A 19,080-nucleotide genomic window follows, 5' to 3' on the forward strand; every position below is an offset into this window, starting at 1 on the left:
GAGGCCAGAGTCTGCGCTATCAGGACGCTTGTCCGCATTGCGTTAAGGCATTGCGGTAGCCACCCCTGAAGAGAAGACACGCCCCCCCCTACCGTCACCTCTCATTGCCCAGAGAAAAGGTATTGGGGGGAAGTGCAAATGGTGTGCACAGCGCCACCTGCTGCTTGGGCGGTCTCGGTACGCCTTCCCCCCACTCCGCCCAGCTACTGAGCCAGACCCTGGAAGGGAGCAAAGAAAATATTCGTAGAAAAGGCTTTTACCAACACTTTTAGCCAAGTTCGTTTTCGAAATTAATCCTCCCAACACCGGGTGTTGCATAAAGTTGAACCATGACGATTTTTATTTACTTTTTGAATAGTTAGTAGGACATGGTTCTGGCAGGTCGGTTGTAACCTCCAGAGAAGCGAGCGGGCTCTGAATGCGATCACATTAGTTGTTAGGTGCCCTCAGTTCCGACTCATGGCGACAGAGTGAGTACACAACAGGGAGGTCACCATCCAGCCCGGCGCCATCCTCCCAACTGCTGCTGCGCAATCACAGGACCCTGAGAAAAGGGAGGTTTGTTACCGAGGTGGTCCTCTGGCAGCGGAAAAGAAAGCAGGGTCGGAATGGTACTGGGGGGAAAGGAGACCCCAAATGCAAATACAGCTTATAGAGACGCTTTTCTGAAGTCTTACACAGGACAAAGGCACGTCACCTGGATGAAGGGGACCATCAGCATGAGGCTGTAATGGTGCCCAAGGGGTTACAGCCTACAGCACCTAAACACCGTGTCACAAAAGCGTGCTACATCACAATTGCAGGCGGGGCCACAGCAGCAGGAATGGGTTCAGGATTGGGAAGACGTAATTTTCTAGTATAGAAAAGCCTACAAGTGGCTCAGGGCATGCTGGACCAAACAGGATATGATCCATGAGCATGCCAACCCCAGTGCCTAAATTCCTTAAGCACCCAGACAAATCCCAAAGGGTTAAACTGGTTAGTAGAACAATCCACTTTCCAATACACACTATCTGAGGGCAAATCTGGAGGCTGAACTCTATATCAACAAACAGATTCACTGCCATTAGGTTTCCAGACTGATGGGAGCACCTGGGGGTTTTGAGGTGCTGACCTTCAGTATCCACTCCCCCCCCCCCCCCCCCCGCCATGAAGAATTACAAAAACAAACGGATTTAGCACTTTCCCGGTAAACTAGTCATTTGCAAACCGGGTGCTTTGAATTTAAGCCCTAAGGTAGTTTTGGAATGGACCAAGAGGCCAAGAACCAAGGAATGAAGTGCAGACGCTGGCGCGGTGCAGGGGACGGTTTCCTCCCCTCCCCGCGCAGGCAACACCGCATTGCTTTGAAGGCAAAGCTGACTGTTCGTCCTTCGGAAACCAACAGCCAGAAGCAACACGGCCCTGCCGGTGTAGGCCCATCCCGCTGGGAGTTATGTGTTCAGGGGTGAACCTGAGGCACCCACAGATCCGAAGTGTTGGAAAGCAGACAGCTGGCTAGCTTGCTTGCCACCCTCCTTGCCTTTCAGGATGTCATTGCTCCAAGGTCGCTGGGGCTCCACGAACTGGGGAGTGGACAGGGTGGGGGCGGGCTGCCTTCTTTCCTCAGGGTCCCCGTCCCGAAGCCCCGCCCCGTGAGGCCCCGCCCCCACCGCGCCTCCCGCCTCCTTGCGACGTCCTTTCGGTAACCAAGGGCTACCGGGAGGAGCCCTGGAGGTAAGCTGGTGATGCTCCTTGGGCTGTGATCTACCAGGTCAGCAGTTCAGACCTGTAAAAAGATGGGCCCTTCTACTCCCACAAATTGGTGCCGTTTTTTGGTTGTGGTCGTTCAGCTCATTAATACGTATCTCCCTCCAAACTCACTCACTGCCATCGAGGCCATTCTGACTCAGCGACCCCATAGAACAGGGTAGAACTGCCCCTGTGGGTTTCGAGACTCACCCTTTATGGGAGTAGAAAGCCTCGTCTTTCTCCCTCAGAGCCGCTGGTGGCTTCTAGCTGCCGACGACAATGCCACCAGGGACCCTCCGTCCAAAATCAGGAGTGCCACGAAGTGCCAAGACCCAAGGAGATCCAGGTGCCCCAAGCCGACAGCATCGGCCTGGCCCTGGGTTCTACATCGTGAGCACTGGCAACCCCGACATCGTGCAAGTGGCCGGTGCTCCGAGGGTTGGAACTTTGAGTGCACAGTGGAAAAAAGGCCTGGCGATCGCTTGCCATAAGACTTCTAGTGCTGTTGACGCCATTCCTACTCAGAGTTGAGAGGTTGGAGACGGAGGCGCAGAAGGAGACGAGGCTTAGTTAGGAATAAGAGGTTAAGAAAGATTTATTGAGGCAGGGAAAGAACTCCTGGGAGGGGAAGGAGAGCAGAGAAAGGGACTGGCACAAGCCTCCCAGTCACGAGTTAGGTCAGGGAACTCGCAGCTTGTCTAGAGGCGGTGGGTGTTGTATCAGGTCCTAGCTAAGGAAGTATATGTTAACAGAAGGGGGAATCTTTATTGCTTGCAGCTGCAGGGCCTTGAGTCAGGATGCAGATTCCTGGGAGGTTATCTTATTGTTTGCAGACCTGCTCTTTAAAGGTTGAAGACCTGCTGGGAAGGGGGCTGTGCAGATCAGCCTGGGAAGGTAAATAGCTTCCTGGTGTGCTGGGTGGGGCAGGAGGTGCATAGTTCAGTAGCTCATCCATGTGGCTGGGAATGGGGGCTGTGAAGTTTCATCTTCCTGAGGAGCCAGAAAGGAGGTGGGGGCTGCCGGGTCCGGACCGGCCCAAATAATAGTGACCCTGTTTTGGAGGCTGTGAACCTTTCTCTCTTGCTGGTAGAATCCATCTTCTGACCTTTTGACTAGCAGCCAGTCACTTCAACCACTGTATCACCAGGGCATCTTAGATTAAAACAAAAAATAAACCCCCAAAACCCACTGCCATTAAGTCAGCTCCAACTCATAGCGACCCTAGAGGGGATCTTGCAGATTCCCCTAAGGTTCGGAATCTGTGAAGCTGTAGTGGAGCAGAAACCCACATCTTTTCACGAAGAGCAGCTAGTGACTTGGATCCAAACTCCAAGCTCACTGCCATTGAGTGGATGCAGACTCACAGTGACCCTGTAGGACTGGGTAGATCTGCCCCCTGTGGGTTTCCGGGACTGTAACTCTTTAGGGAGTAGAAAGCCCTGTCTCCCCAGGAGCGGCGATTGGTTTCGAATTGCTGATCTGGCAGTTAGCCCAACTAGTCACTACCACGCCACTAGGCCTCTTTGACCTGTGGATGCTGCAAATTGACAATTCCACAGGGTGCAGTTCTCTCTCTCAAACACACGAGGGCGCCAGAGACAGAAAGGACCACACTGCTAGTGTTACCTGGGCATCTCCCTGATGGGAGCGGCGCCCTCCGGTGGTCACACTCCCCCTACAAGTCAGCGTGGGGGCCCTTCCATTCCTGAGTTTAGACCGGCCCTGTCCTGAAGGAACTTGACCATCTGTTCAGATGTAGCACGGTGGTGTGGGTAAAACGAGCCTGGAGTTGGGCACATGAGTAAAATCCCTGCTCTGCCGCTCGCCTGCCCTGGACCGTGGGCATCCTTGCCCTGCATCTGCTGGCCTCTTCTGCAAGGATCAGGCTCTTCCACTGGCAGGGCCCTCCTCAATCACCTACAGACCCTGCTGTGTAGACAGCAAGCAATCACATATTTTCAGGAGAAAAGCACGGATTCATAGGGGGATGAGGCACAGGCCTCCTGTGGTGGGGGGAGCTCAAGTCACCTGCTTCTCCTGATTCCTGGGGAGAGCTGGCTCTGGCATGGGGAAACTGAGGCACAAGAGGACCCGGGAGCCATCGGGAGAAGCTGGACTTCTGTGCTTCTGAGGATGGCCGTGTCCAGGACAGGTCTTCTTGCGTGGCCAGATGGCCGTACTGGACAAGCTGACTAAACTGGGAGCTACTGTCAGTCCCTGGTCCAAGGCTGGGATGGTCAGCTCTAGGCAAGTGGAGAGGGAGGCGGGAGGCAGGCCGCCTCTGAAATCAGGGCCACTCCTAAGACAGGTCTCTGTCTTGTGACCCAAGTGGGTCACATATATGGCCGCCAGTGTGCTATTGGGCGCTTGGGCTGTGGACAGTCTTGAGGAAATACACGTTCACCTTGATTTCCATTTGAATTGAACGACTTGATTCAGTTCATGAGAAACGTTCTACCTTTGTTTGTCTGGGGCAACCTGAGCATGAGGTGCCAGCAGCTGTAAATACACGATGCGTTCTGATACAGGGTGTGTACTTGTAGTCCACAAACAAATACTTGTTATTGAAAAACTTTTCAGTATGTTTGCAACAGCCTGGGAATGTGGGTCTACCGTGTTCAAGACACCAGGATTTCTGATGAAAATTGAGTTTGAGTTGTAAGTGTAAAAAATCTCTCACAAGATTTCCAGGAGCCAGCATACACTCACGTAAAGAATATAAACTACATCTCATAATGCTTTACGGTTGACAGTGTGATATTTGGAGGGAGATGGGCGTTAATAAGCAGAACAAAAAAGACCCATACTTACTGTCATCCAGTCTATGCTCACAGTGACCTCCTAGGACCACCCCCCCCCCCCCTTGGAGTTTCCAAGACTGTCACTCTTTACGGGAGCAGACAGTCCCATCTTTCACCCATGGAGTGGCTAGTGGATTCAAACACCAGACCTTGGCGGTCACAGCTCATCTCATCACCCACTCTGCCCCCACGGCTTCCTGCTTGGGTGCCAGACAGGCAGGATAACCCAGTGTGTGGCAAGCCTGGGTCTGCCTTCATGCTGGGAACTTTGACTGAGGCTGAGAAGCCAGCCAGAGAGCTTCCTACCCTGACCATCAGCTTCAGAACCCCAGCTCTGCAGGAGTCCCAGCACCCAGTCCTGCTTTGGTGCAGACCTGCCTAGCCCTCCAGTCCTCTAGAAGGGAGTTTCCTGGTAGGTATGTGAACCACAGTCCCACCTAGTGGACAATCTCTGCCTGGACTCCCGACTGTTAGCGGCCAGCCAGTCCGGTGCCACTCCCATGGTCTTTGGGGTTAGGACCTAGTGGGGTTTTATTTCTATACTTAAAAAAAAAATTGTGATTGGGTGGATTTACCAAGCAGAGCATCAGTTTTAAATTCGACATCACATTCGACAATATTTCCATCGCTCCTTCCCTAACCTGCCTGGACTCTGGTCCTTGGGTAAACATGGTCCCTTGACCTCCACTGGCTGAGGATTCTGAGGTGTGTGCACTTGTTTCCCCGGCAGACCTGTCTACTGACTGGCTGAGAATCAAGCTGCAGGGATGGATTCTGTTCCAGAGACCTGAGGGGGCTATAGCCTTGGGGGCCATTCGGTGTCTGACCAGCAAGCCTGATGCTTTCTAGGATTTTGATTTTCTCCCATTCTGTCCAGGACCTTCTGAAATGACCCCTTTTGTAGTGGTAGCTGGGCACCATCCAGTCCTTCTCGTCTTGGGGTTGTGAAGACAGGTTCACATGCTCCTTTAGGCCATCAGGCTAATGAGTTCCCTCTCTTCGGCTGTCATCACTTTCATCATCGCTGGACAAGGTGAGGCCAACAGTTGAGGCTTCGGAGGTTGCTCACAAGCTTTTAAGACCTTCGTCATTCTCATCCAAGCAGCGTGTTGTGTCCTGTCTTCGTGGATTCATACCAATTGACCCCGGTGTCTCTGAAGACTATAGTCCTGAGCCCCCATCCCTTCAAAGTTATGTTTTTGCAACCCCCTCCCCCATTATGCTCAAGCACGTCCACATGTTGGGAACAAAGGTAAATACCTGGCGGGGTTTCTAGGTGGTTCATGTTTGAGAGGAGACCAACAGGCCTTTCTCCCCCACGGAAACCTGTTCAGTAGACCAGGCAAGCCTGCAAGCCTCCCTGTGGGGGGTTGGGGGGAGGGAGGGGCCAGGCATTGGACCTGGGGCTCCCACAGGGAAAGCAAGACTTCTACCACCGAACGACTTTTGGCCTCATCCACTCACAATCGTTGAGTTAGGTGCTGCCCAGCCAGCTAGACTCGGTGACCCCAGTCAGCAGAAAGAAACACTGCCCACAACAAGGAGTCCAGCTCGGACCCTGAAAGGTATTCAGGGAGGCCCCGATGTGAACTGACCTGCCCCCTGCTTCCCCCGCTCCCCTCCCTGCTGAATTCCAGCATTGCACAAGCAGCCTCCTGCCAAAGCCTAGGGCAAACTCCATGCCGGTCCCAACCTCTGAGCCACTAAGCAGGAGGCAATTACACACCCCTGGGTTCAGAGAAGCCTGCTTCCACCTGGCCGGCCGTGTTGGCCTCCCTAACTGGACAAAGTCCAGCCTCCTGACTCCTGCCCGGGGCGGCAGTGTCCTGCTGCACCGCCAAACACAGGCGGCTTAAAAGTGGCCATGGCCACCATCCACTATCCCCAAGCAAGGGGACGAGGGGCTCACGGAGGTTAAGGTGGGGACGAGGGGCTCATGGAGGTCAAGGTGGGGAAGAGGGGCTCACGGAGGTCAAGGTGGGGACGAGGGGCTCGCGGAGATCAAGGTGGGGACGCCTCAGTCCAGCAGCCTTGCCTCCGGTTGGGCAGTTTATCTGGAGACAAACTCTGTGAGGTGAGAAGCCGTGACCCAGGTGTGAGAAGGGTCCCTGAGGCTCGGCCCAGTTCAGGCCACACGATGGTGTGCCACGCTGCCCGCTCTCCTTTCCAAGAGCCACCTGCTTTCCAATAGCAGCCCCCATGGCTGCCTGTCACCCAGGGCAAGCCAGATTAGAAGGAGTCCTCATCAGTGGCCAGCACCCAGACGCCACCACCTGCCCAGCTCCCATGGGTGGGCCTACACGAAGACCTTCCAGGAAAACAGAAGGTTTGTTCCCTTATGGACGAGATACCAGCAAGGTGTGGTTTGGTTTTATTAGACGTTAAGGCGGTCGATTCAAGGCAGAAACAGCACAGACACAGTGGTTTAGAGAATGGGACCCCAGCTGCAGACACTGGCCGTCTGGAGTCCCCTGCTGTTGGCCACTGGGACCACTGCCCTCCTCCAGGGGCCTCAGCCCCCAGTGCAGCCCCATGTGCTTGGGAGTGTCCTCCAGGGAGGAGGCTGGTCGCCAAGACCATCCCTGATAGCACCTAACTCTCTCCCCCTAGGAAGCACAGCAAGACTGTCCCTAAGACAGTGCCACGTCTCCAGGAAGCAGAGATGGACTCAGAGGGAGCTCCGCTCTGTGCCACCAATTGGGACACAGACCTCGGTGGAAAAGGTCCCTGCCCCCCTCCGCTCCTCATAGACAAGCCAAAGGGGAGAGATGGGCATCCCCCCTGCCCAGGTGAACATGGGGACTAACCAACACTGAGTCTATGTCAACTCGTAGCGACCCTACAGGACAGGGCAGAACTGACCCCGTGGCTTTCCCAGACTATCATTATTAGCGGGGGTACAAGGAGCGGCTGGTGGTTTCAAACAGCTGACCTTGCGGCCCCTTGACAAAACAGGAAACTCACCCCGAATAAGAAAACCGTGACCTGATGGTGAGAAAGCAAGCAGGGGAGGCCGAACCACAGGCCAGCACCGCCGGCCGCCCATTTGGCAACAAAACCAACAGGAATCTGACGGCTTCATCCAGGCGGCGGCGGCAGGACGTGCCAGTTGGCGCGAGGGCCCCAGTGTCAAAGTGATGCCAGGTGCCAACTAACCCCAAAAGAGTAGCTACCTTGGCTGCCCGCCAGGAGGGAGGAAGCGGGCAGGTGGAGGACCCGTAAAACGAGGGGAAGGCGAGACCCTGAGCACAGAGGGGCCCTCGGTAACCTCGGCTTCCTCATTCCACTTTTCGGCCCCATTACCAGGGGCTGGGACCTCGCTGAAGTGACACCACACCTGGACAAGGGACACCAGGTTGGGGGCAAGCGTGGCTGCTGAGAGAATACTACTGCTCTTGTCCCCCCAAAGGCTGTCTCTTCAGAGACAGCACAAGACAACCCCGCCCCAGACACATAGGGGTTCACCTGTGGTCGACAGCAAGCCCCACAGCCATGTGTCCCTCACCTCTCAGGCTGGCACGGCCACTCTGTCCTAGAGCCAAGGACACACATACAAACAGAACTCAGTGACCCTCTAGGACAGGGCAGACCTGCCCCTGTGGGTTCCTGAGATTGTCGTTCTTGATGGGAGTGGCCTCATCTTTTTCCCATGGAGCGGTTGGTGGCTTCGAACCACTGAGCTTGAGGTGAGTAGCCCACTGTGTTACTTCACCGGGGCTCCTTGAGAACATGGAGAGCCATCTTTATTCCGAGAGCCATTCTGGGCTCTGGGGCCCTCCCTCAGAATTTGACATCATCTGGTCTGTGAGTCTCTCCAACTCACAGGATCCAGCAGGATGCACAGACCTGCCCTGCAGGGCTTCCTCAGCTGGAAAACCTTTCCGGGAGCAGGCTCCCTGCCCCCTCTGCCTCCAGATGAGCATGGGGTGGGTCCAAACCCACAACCTCACTGGTTAGTAGGTGCGCGCTTTTACCAGTACAACACCAATAGAGTCTCTCCAAGGGTCTGAAGTTGGCATTTTGAGTAGAATAATTCCTTTCTGCTGGTAACTGTCTGGCAGGAGAGACAGGACATTCCAGGGGTGCCCCTAGCCACGTGACATGCAGTCCCTACAACCCTCCCCTCCCTGCCACATTTCCAGTGTTGCCCGGATGGTCACAGCCCCCGGGGGACGTGTTTTCTGAGGTGAGGCCCAGCTTTGCCAGTCTGTGATAGTGGGGTTCCCCTTGGTCCCCCACCCCTGAAAGGCAGGGGCCCGTTTGTAGTGGGTGCCACATGGAAGGCCGTCTGGAGGGGCCGGGTGGGCTGGCGTCCAGCCTTCATTTGGACTCTCCGCTGTCGCAGCACCTGGCCTTTCTTCCGGACTCCTCGCAATCTCCGTTGGGGAACAGGCACGTCAGCTGGTCCTCCTGCTCCTGGAAGAGACCTGGAGCCCCTTGTGGGGTAGGGGGACCCCGTGAGAAGAGAATCCATCTTGCAATATGATATCACCACATCCTTCTATAATGCTGCAAGATGGGGAACTAGCAAGGGGTGTGTGTGTGTGTGTGTGTGTGTGTGTGTGTGTGTGTGTGTGTGTGTGTGTGTGTCTTGCCATCACTTCTCCCAACAGCCTATAGGGCAGGGGTCCTCAAACATTTTCAACAGGGGGGCAATTCACTGTCCCTCAGACCTGGTGGAGGGCCGGACTATAGTTTAAAAAAAAAACTATGAACAAATTCCTATGCACAATGCACATATCTTATTTTGAAGTGAAGAAACAAATGGGGCAAAGACACCCGGCAGGCCGGATAGATGTCCTTGGCCGGCCGCATGTGGCCCGTGGGCCGTAGTTTGAGGACGCCTGCTGTAGGAGTGATGGCTAAACAGAAAAATCCAGCACCGTTGTCGACAGCACTGCTGACGTGGCATGATGGTTCTATTACCAGCGGGCAGGCTATAAAAGACTACCATGTTTGCACACGCTTGATAGACGTAGGTGTTTCTATGGGTAGCCTATGAAAGCAATTTGCATTATAATAAATTCACTCTCTCTATGAGACTAGACAATTGGCTATAGGCAACGGAAAGGGTAGTCATCCAGGATTTTACGTCAGACTGATTCTTTTGCTTCACTGGCTTATTCATTGCTAGGATTTTGTTTCCAGATATATCCTAAATGAGTATGTGTTTGCCATTCGGTATTTTAAATTCTGTTGCCTGGTGTAGGTTTTTTCTCCTATAATACATATAGAAGCAAATGGATTAACCATCAATAGCATAATACACCCACCACTCCTATCAGTCCCGTCTCTTAGGGTTTCCAAGACTGAACAACCCTATGGGAGCTGACAGCCTCATCTTTCTCCTGCGGAGCAGCTGGTGGGTGCAAACCACTGCCCCTGTGGTTAGCAATCAATCCTTTGCCCACAATGCCACCAGTAATCCCTTTGAATATCATATGTTTAAATACCACATATACATACATATATATGTATATCCTTCCTCATTTGTATATTGCGATCCTCCTGAGAGCTCCCCCCTGTGTGCTGCCCACCTGGCCCCTCCCCTTGAACATGCATGTGGGTGGTTGCTGCCGTCACGCCGGCCTCACAGGACAGAGTATAGCTGCCCCCAGACTCTCTGAGGCTGCCATCTTTATTGGACCAGCTCCCCAGGTCTTCTCCCGAGGAGTCCTGGGTGGGTCGGACCCACCACCCTTCTGTTAGCACCCAGGAACTTAACCACTTTGTCACCCAAGATAATGGGGTGTTACCCCCCGGGATCAGGTGGCCTTCTATATGTGACTGGAAAGAGAGGCCCACTGCTGACCTGGCAGAGGTGAGCTGCCACTCGGGAGAAGGCCTGGGAGGGGGCCCTGTGGCCAGGAGCTTGGGTGGGTCTCTTAAAACGGAGAGTGGCCCAGCTGACAGCCAGGTGGCAAGTGACAGAGGCCTGGGTTCGCACCCCTGAGCAGCAAAGAGGGAGTCTGCCAACAACGAGCGAGCTCGTGAGGGGCCTCTGAGGACACGCGGACAGGGGGTGTGAGACCCTGCCCCCAGACCCACGGCAACCGTGAGAAAAACGTGTTGTTACAAGACATTCAGCTTGTGGTCATGTGTGACATAGCGACAGCAGACAAATGCACCAACCGGTAGTTCGTCAGACGAGGGGATCAGATAGGTCTATTTCAAAACACTGCCCATCCTTTCCATAAGCAAGCTGTACTTCTCCGGGCATTCCGGGGGCTGGGGACAGGGCCATTCACAACCTGCTCCTCTGGGTGCTCGGCCTTTCCCCCAACCACCCTGGCACCCACCCAAGTGCTTGCTCAGGTGGACAGCCTGAAGCTGTCGTCCCCTCGTCCTTTGCTCTCTTGGGCGGTCTCAAGACCCAACTCTGGAATGTCGCTGGGTCACAATGGTGCCCAGTCTGGTCTAGGCTGCTGTCTCTCCCTGCCCTACACCCTTGTCACCTCTCTGAACCCACTCCACACCTGCCAGCTCTGCCCAGAACGCCAGGGGCTCACGTTTGGACAGCCTGCTGTTCCGGATGGGCCCCTTCTCCCCTTCTCCTCCCCTGTTTCCACCGTCCCCCCTCATTCTCATCCTCCCTTCAGGCCCTTTGGGGGGCATCACTCTCTACTCTCCACACCTTCCCGCCGGTGAGGATCTCACCACCCCGGCTCAAAGGTCACTTCCTCTGGACACTGTCCAGGGCAGCTCTGACGGTTTTGTTTTGTTCGTTTTGCTCACTGCTTGTCCACGCCCCCAGCTCCGCCCACACCCCCTCATTAACCAGTATTGCCTGGCAAGAGCCCTGTCTTGACAGCCCAGGCCCCTCAGTGTGGGCCCCTCACTATGGGCACTAGTCCCACTCTGTCCTGAGGGTCCCTGTTCCCACAGGGCCACTCCCATGACAAAAAGTACCCCACCCTTGGGGTCCCAGAGGCCTGGGAAAAGGACACTCACCCTGAGCTGGGTCGCTGGGGGTGGCTTCATCCTCATCTTCTTTCCTCCAGCTCCAGGGGCCCCAGGAGAAGCAGGTCAGCAGTCTGGCCAGGCCTGATCGTCCCCAGGCTTCCCCACCTACAGCAAACACAAGCCCCAGAGCCAGGGTCAGCCAGTCCCAAGTGGACACAACCCAGTGACTTTCTGTTCAGCAAACCAACACTTCCAGTGTCAACTGGCCTGGCTGGTTGGGAAACACTCAGATGTGGGCGTGCTTTGATGCTGAAAAAAGTACACGATAAACTTCTGCTTTGTACGTACGGTGTTTGAGCCACCAGCCATTTCACAGGATCAAGATGTGGGTGGGCGCCTGCCCCCGAAAAGGTCTGCAGCCGTATCAGAAAGAACAGCGTCTGGGGCCCTAAAAGCTTGTCTTAAAACCAGCAGCCATCTACGCCCACATGGAAGCACACCAGCCTGTGCCAGCCAAGGATTGTAAATAACAAACCCCCAGATCAGAGGGGTGAATTGTAGTTTAGCTTAAATCCTGAGTTTGCAGAAGACGATGGGTGCCAATGAAAGCCCCAAATCCATCTGCAGGGTCCCCCCAGGATAAACCTGCCACAGAATTCCCTTGGGCCATTGCCCAGGGATGCCAACAGGCTTGCCCTCAGACAGGGTGCATCGGAAAGTGAACTACTGCAGATGGAGTTCGGTTACATTTTAACATCTTGTTTCCCTTGGACTCATATTAAGTTTGTTCTCATTTGTATTATTTCCTTCTTTCTTTTGGATTGAGGGTTTTTTGTGTTTATGTTTTATTGTTGTTGATAGCCTCTATATGAAATCCAGGATGAATAAAGCTATAGGGACATCAACTTGAACAATAAGTTTCCAGGGTTATGGCTGGGGTGGTCGGGGGAGGGGAATGAGGAGCTAATACTGAGACCAAACTGAAGACACTGTTCTGAAACTGATGGTGGTGGTGACTGTACGACTCCTTTTACTATAATCCAGCCGCTGAATCATACAAGACTTAAACTATGTGTCAATAAAGTCGTTTTTGAAAACAGATCAACAACTTCAGAAACCCTACCGGGCAGTTCTGTCCTGTCCTATGGAGTCACCATTCTCCACCTTCCTCACGCCGCGACCCTTTCATACAGTTCCTCCTGCTGTGGTGGTGACCCCCAACCAGAACATTATTTTCGTTGCTACTTCATCACTGTCATTTTGCTACTGTGATGAACGGTAATGCAGATATTGATATGCGGGATGTATTTTCCTTGTTACAAATGGAACATAATTAAAGCATAGTGATGAATCACAAAAACAATATGTAATTTTAGATTGTGAAATATTTATTTCTAATGACAAATAAATTAAATTTTGTCTTGAACCACGGTGCAGCATGGGTTAACAGTCTTCATACCAGGTACTCATAGGTGGGCAAATCTGCATGTGGGCGGACCCGCCTGGAGACAGATAGAGGAGCGGTCTAGGTTCCTAAGACCATCGGAAACATGTGTTTTCCGATGGTCTTGGGCAACCCCTACCCCCAAAGGGGTTGAGACCACAGGTTGAGAACTGCTGGTCCGGACAGTTAGGGGTTTTGTAGTTGCAGATGTGATCCTTGTTGATAATCACACACACACAATTACAGGTGGCTCTCCCCTTTCTTATTAATCATCTTGGCTATTGACAAATGGTCTGGTATCCTCCAACATTTAGGGGAAGAGTCAATAGGAACTAAAATTTAAAAGACTCCAGACAGTCAAAGACACCACAAGACCCCAGTTCATAATCTTGACTCAAGACTCTCATTTGGACCCAACTGTAACAGAACGGAATCCTTGGGCTTCAGCTGGTTGGTGCTGTGAGATGCCGTTGGGTGAGTTTCCGCCCATCCCTGGGACCGGAGCACTGGCTCCCTGGGATTTTCTAGGCGGTAATCTTTACAGGAGCAGACTGCCCGCTGCCAGGGTTTCCTCCTGCTGGGTGGGTTCAAGTGAACAACCTTCCAGCTAGCAGTTAAATACCTAATGGGCGCACCACGGGGATCCTCATTGGTTTAAACCCAGCCTCCCACTGACACCTCATAGCAGCCTGGTTCATAGCAATCCTAGATGGGGGTTTCAAGGCTGTTAGTGTTTATGGGAGCAGACAGCCTCAGCTTGCCCCCTCAGAGTAGCTGGTTGTTTTGAACTGCCGACCTTAGTCAGCCATCCAATGCTTGGCAAAGAGAAACGCTGAAAGAGGCAAAGACCTACACTAATCGAACAGCACACAAATCAATGGGAAGGGTGGAGAAACCAAACATGCCGCTATCCGAAGCCCAGTGCGACAAGAAGCCTGTAGGTTTCAGGGTCAGGGTCCACTGCAAAAGCAAAAATCACACTCGCTGCCATCGAGTCGATGGTGACTCCCAGCAGCCCTGTAGGGCAGGGTAGAACTGCGCCGTGAGTTTCTCAGACGGTCGTTCTTCACAGGTGTAGAAAAGCCCCGGGGTTTTCTCCGGCAGAGTGTCTGGTGGTGGTGAACAACTGACCTCACCAGTTAGCTGCCCAATGTGTAACCGCTACACCACCAGGGCTCCTGCCCAGGCAGCAGCAGTCATGAGATCAGGGTGTTTCATAAAAGCGGGAGCGAGTTTAACACAGGAGGGAAGGTGATCTCGCACAGCGGTGACATTTCCAAGACTTGTTTCAAAAACGAAGGTTCCATCGACCAGCTCCACCAGCCTGGGAGGGGTCAGGAGAGGGGAGGCAGAGGTGAGTAAAAGATTAACTGCAACAATGACAGCCCTGCCTAGGGTTGGAGACCAGAAGGGGAAAGGTTAGAGGGCAAGGAAGGCTTCCTGGAAGAGGTGGCCAGTTGGGACCGATGGAGGTAGGGTGAGGGGGGCCAGGTGAAGCTGGGCCTGAGCAAGCTTGGCCTCGGGGCACTGAGCGTTGCTTCTCAGGCAGGGACAAGCCCCGGAGCTAGACTGTGTTCATCCCGTGATGTCATCAGAGCGACAAAGGATATCAACAATCAGCACAAGAGCCCATCTTGGGGCCAGGGCTTTCCGGAGGCTGGTTGCTGAGCTCCACACAGAGCTGGCTGCCTGGAGGCCTCAGCAGAAATCAGTCAGGAACATGGGAAGGAGGGGTCAGGCCAGTCCCAAAGCTGACCAGGGACACAGCCCTCAACAAGGGGCCTGGCTGACAGCGAGCTTTCAGTGACATAACAGGTGCCTGGTCTCCAGCGAGGAAACCAATCCTGGAGCCCAGGTCAGGCTTCCAGGGTGCGCAGCAACACCGAAATGGTCGCACTGACGCTATGCAGGCATTCTCCTTGTCCTTCTGCCCGTCTGAAGGCTTCCCCCATCTGACTCCTGCGACGCCCCAAGATAAATTGGGGCGAAAGCACAGCGAGAGGCGCCTAGGCGATGCTTCCTCCCTCCCAACCCCACTCACCGCTATCACAAAGAGAAGCTAACGAGGATTTCAAATGGTTTCAGTAGCCCATCTCAAGTTGTTTCCAAACCCAAATCGAACTCCCCACCATGCTTATTCCAACTCATAGCAATCCCATGGATTGCCCCTTTCTCCCACGGAGCGCATGGTGGGTTTGAAGTTCTGACCTTGAGGTTGGCAGCCCGACACACAAACAAGGACACCACCAGGGCAACTCCAGGTTGTTAAACTGGGACAAAAAGAGCCCCACTGCCACCGCATGTTCAAGGTCCGAGTCTTTTCCTGCCCAGGCAACCCCAATGGGCAACCCCAGCGCAAACACCCAGTAGGTCTCTGCTTCTCTTCGCCTCCAGGGCGCTGGAGCACACACGGGGCGGCAGAGGAGCGCGTTAATGCCCCTAGACACCGCATAACCCTCTTGTATAGGGTTACAGCCCTGGAGGCGTAGTGGTTACCACTGGGCTGCTAAGCACCAGTCTCAGCAGTTCGAAACCACCAGCTGCTCCGAGGGACAAAGACGAGGCTTTCTAGTCCTGTCAAGCTAGGTAGTCTCGTAAACCCACTGGGGCAGTTCTGTCCAGTCCTAGAGGGCAGCTACGGGTTCGCGGGGAGCGAGAGGGATGGCCAAGGCTGCACACTGGGGAGCAGGAGGTGGCCGGAGTGCAGAGGGCATCTCCCACCTTCCAGTCTCAGCTATTTCCTGCCCACACTTTACTTAACCCCATTACGCTGGAGGTAGGTGTCCGTAAAAGCCCAAGCTCCAGGGTGAGTGAGATTCGGACCTCACAGAAGACCCCCTTCTATCTCCTACGCTTTAGGAGAGAGTGCTGGGAAAGGGTGCAGGCCTGCTGTCGGCAGAAGTGACCTTGTAGGAAGGACTCGAATATTCTGTGCTCTCAGCGCTCTCTCGCTCTCTCTTTCTCTCTCTCTCTCTCTCTCTCTCACACACACACACACACACACACACACACACACACACACACACACACACACACACACACACACCCTCCCTCTGTGTAACCCCCACTGCTCTCTGCCTAGGACACCAAGCGACACTCACTCACTCTCTGTGCGCGCCCTCCTGTCCCAAGGTCCCAGACCACTAACTCCCTCATCCCAGCTTTTCCCTCCATACAACTTTCCTGTAATCCCAGACCTTTCCAGCCTCTCCCACCTTCCTGGCTCCTGGCACTTCTGCCAGCCCGGTCCTACCGGGTCTCTGCCTTCTCTCCGGGAGTAGCTGTCACCTGCGCGTTGACCCCTCCGCTTCTTTCCCCCATCGCCCCCCAGCATCTCCCCAGAACGACCCGAGTTCTCTCTCCGGGTGGGCGGCTCCGTGTTGGGCACCACCCTCTCTCAACCTCAGTTTATTCCGGGCCCCCAGAGGAGGGACGGTTCAAAGAGGTCCAACCTGGGGTCCCCACCCCGTCCCAGGCCCAGCGCAGCCTCACCTGGTCGCCCGGGCCCGGCGGCTTGCAAGGCCCTGCAGGCGGCCGCCTGGACGGCCAGGTTGGAGGTCGGGCGGCCGGGGCAGTAGGCGACCGCCTGCACCGGACCCCCGGCTTCGCGGCCGAACACGGCGCGCAGCAGCGTCTCCAGCAGCCGCAGCGCGGGCGCCGCCGCGTCCTCGGGCCCGGCCTCGGCCACCAGCACCGCCACCAGCGCCGCGCCCGCGGGCCGCCGGCCGCGCACGTCCCGCAACATCTCGCGCAGGAGGCGCCGCGGCCCGCGGGCGGCCAGCGACGTGGCGCGGCACAGCACGAAGACCAGCGGCGAGCGGATGGCGCGCGCGGCCGGCGCGGGCGTGCCGGGCGGCCGCGGCCCCGGGTCCGCCAAGCCCGCCGCGCCGCCGGGCTTGGCCCGCGCCGGCTCGGGCGGGAACAGGGCGCGCGCGAAGTCCTGCAGCTGCGCGCGGCTCGGCTCGCGCTCCCACAGCTCGCCCACCAGCAGCACCTGCCCGCGGCCCCCCGCCGCCTCCACCAGCGCCTGGAAGGGCGGCTCGGCCGGGCGCGCGGGGCGGCCTGCCAGCGCCTCCAGCTCGCGCTCCATGTCGCCGCCGCCCTCTGCGCCCGCCGCGCGCCGCCCGGCCGCCTGGCCGCAAGACACGCCCCCGGGCCGCCGCCGGGCTCCAGCCCCGCGCACCGCCCCGACAGCCCGGGGGCGCCTGCCCGCGGGTGGGGTGCTGCTCCCCGCGGAGCGGCGGACTCGACGCTGCGAATCAGAGTCAGTCCACAAAGACTGAGCGTGCGCCCACTCGGCGCCTGGGGCTCGGGGTGGGGACCTCGCCACTAGGCTCCAGCGTTGAGCTCCACCACGAAGCCATCCAGCGGCGGCGCCGAAGAAAGGCCTGGCGATCTGCTTCGGCCAAGAAAAGCCCAGGGAGTCATCACAAGGGGGTAGCCAGGGGTAATTGGCAACGAACGGGATGGGTTCGGGTGATTTTGTTGTTGTTATTTTACTAGATTCGGGCACCGAGGGACCGATGGTAGGGAAAGACGGAAACAGAAAACGCTCGGGTGAACAAATAGACCTGTGCAGGATTCGATGCACGCTTCGAGACCTAGGGCGGGCATGTCTAAGGAGTCTTCAGTGCTTGGGTTGGGGGACTTCTTTGCTTGGTCGCAGTTAGAGCGAAATCAGAGTTCCCTTCTCTCTCTAACTGCCAACCAGCAAAGCAGCCAATAATGTCACCAGAAATAAAAGTCATTCCTACCACGAAACTAGGAGGGGTTAAATGGTAGGGGAGTGTCAGGATTTTTCTGTAAAAGAAACGAAATCTTCTGCAACAGGCCGCCATGGTCGGTGTTGAACATGTGACTTGCCTTTTGATGGAGTCCCAGTCAACAGCCACACCTGCCAGTGCATCTCTTCCTACCCCTTGGTGGGGAGGTTTCCCAGAGGAAGGGAGTCCCATGTTCTGGATCTGAGACCAGATATGCCTTGGATTAATGCTGAACTTTCCCTCCACCCCTACTAGATGATAGATAGGAATGTGATAGACTTGAAATAATGTGATCTATATTGTGACATCCTCTTTGAGGATTTAAAAAGAAAACATTGTAAATTGGGTGGTTTACAGAGATCATCAGTTTTACACTCAGCCCTTCATACACATTTGGTTTCTTCTCACAATTGCTTTCCCCTTGATGTAACATCATCCTAACTTACCCCCTCCCCTTTGGACTTCCAGCATGTAACAGAATGAACTGAGGCCTAGTACTGATGTACTACTGGGGGTCCCAGGGGCACCCACAGCGACACATCCCAAGAAGGCTGGCAGTGATGTCCCCTTGTGCGGCAGCAAGTCCAGGGCAGAACTCTGTGGGTGCCACCTCTCCGACCCACCACCCTAGAGGAGGGTGTTGAGAGACAGCTCATGATATTTTATTCTAACCATTCAGGAAAGCCTTATCCAGTAGCACGTTCCTTGTTTCTGTAATCATACATTTACCAAACTCATTTGGCCTACTGCCTCCTTTACAGAAAAATAAATAAATAACTCAGTGCCCCCTAGCAATGAAAACCATTTATACGATAGCCCCTAATATGTAGTATTTGCTTTAGCTGCCCCCTCTCCCCCCTCCCCCCCGGTGGTGTAGTGGTTACACATTGGGCTGGTAACCCTAAGGTGAGCAGTTTGAAACCACCAGCTGCTCCTAGTCCTCTAAAGAGTTAGTCTCAGGAAACCACAGGGGCAGTTCTGTGTCCTCCAGAGTCAGTATGAGTCAGAGTCAACTCTGCCAGTGAGTTTTGGTTCATGAATAAACATCATCGCCTTCCTACCTAAACCCCCTTAAACACTTCGCCTTTTGCTTGGAGAGACCATGGTCTGCGTTACCTTAGGGCCTCTGCCTGGTCACAAGGTACTTGTCTCTCTAATCAGACTTTTTGCTTGCTCGATAAACCAGCCGCTCTGCCTCGTCATTCTTAGCTGGGCAGGGAAAGAACCCCATCTGTGGGCAGTCCTGCAATCAGAACAAACAGAGCTGCATCCAACCACAAGGCCCAGCTCATGGCAGACTGCCCAGAGCTCCCTGAGGGCGGTACATGCCAAGTCCCCATTGTAATCCTAGAGGCAATTCCTGATCCCGCTCCTGGAGCTCCCAGGAGGGCTCAGGTGTTAGTGGCCTCCAGGTACAACCACTGCCAGCCTGGGTGGC

The 19,080-nt window shown here is 55.0% G+C and overlaps 1 protein-coding gene across 1 annotated transcript; it reads right to left on the minus strand.

Annotated features, from left to right (window-relative positions):
* Positions 1-8,852: 8,852 nt before the first annotated feature.
* On the minus strand, positions 8,853-16,969 carry C13H2orf72 (chromosome 13 C2orf72 homolog). Its single transcript, XM_075530155.1, has 3 exons — positions 16,372-16,969; positions 11,484-11,600; positions 8,853-8,959 (listed from the first exon to the last, which is right to left on the minus strand). The coding sequence occupies exons 1-3, from the start codon at positions 16,967-16,969 to the stop codon at positions 8,853-8,855; spliced, it is 822 nt and encodes a 273-aa protein (XP_075386270.1).
* Positions 16,970-19,080: the final 2,111 nt, after the last annotated feature.

This window comes from Tenrec ecaudatus, chromosome 13 (genome assembly GCF_050624435.1).
Source record: "Tenrec ecaudatus isolate mTenEca1 chromosome 13, mTenEca1.hap1, whole genome shotgun sequence".
NCBI classification, from domain to species: Eukaryota; Metazoa; Chordata; class Mammalia; order Afrosoricida; family Tenrecidae; genus Tenrec; species Tenrec ecaudatus.

Bases quoted from the DNA above. Each gene is read 5' to 3' on its own strand.
- C13H2orf72 (XM_075530155.1), bottom strand. From the start codon at position 16,969: ATGGAGCGCGAGCTGGAGGCGCTGGCAGGCCGCCCCGCGCGCCCGGCC. The intron at 11,601-16,371 runs GTGAGGCTGCGC...TGTTTGCTGTAG, and splicing joins CGCCGGGCCCGGGCGACCAG to GTGGGGAAGCCTGGGGACGA. The intron at 8,960-11,483 runs GTGAGTGTCCTT...AAGGGGCTCCAG, and splicing joins CCCCAGCGACCCAGCTCAGG to GTCTCTTCCAGGAGCAGGAG.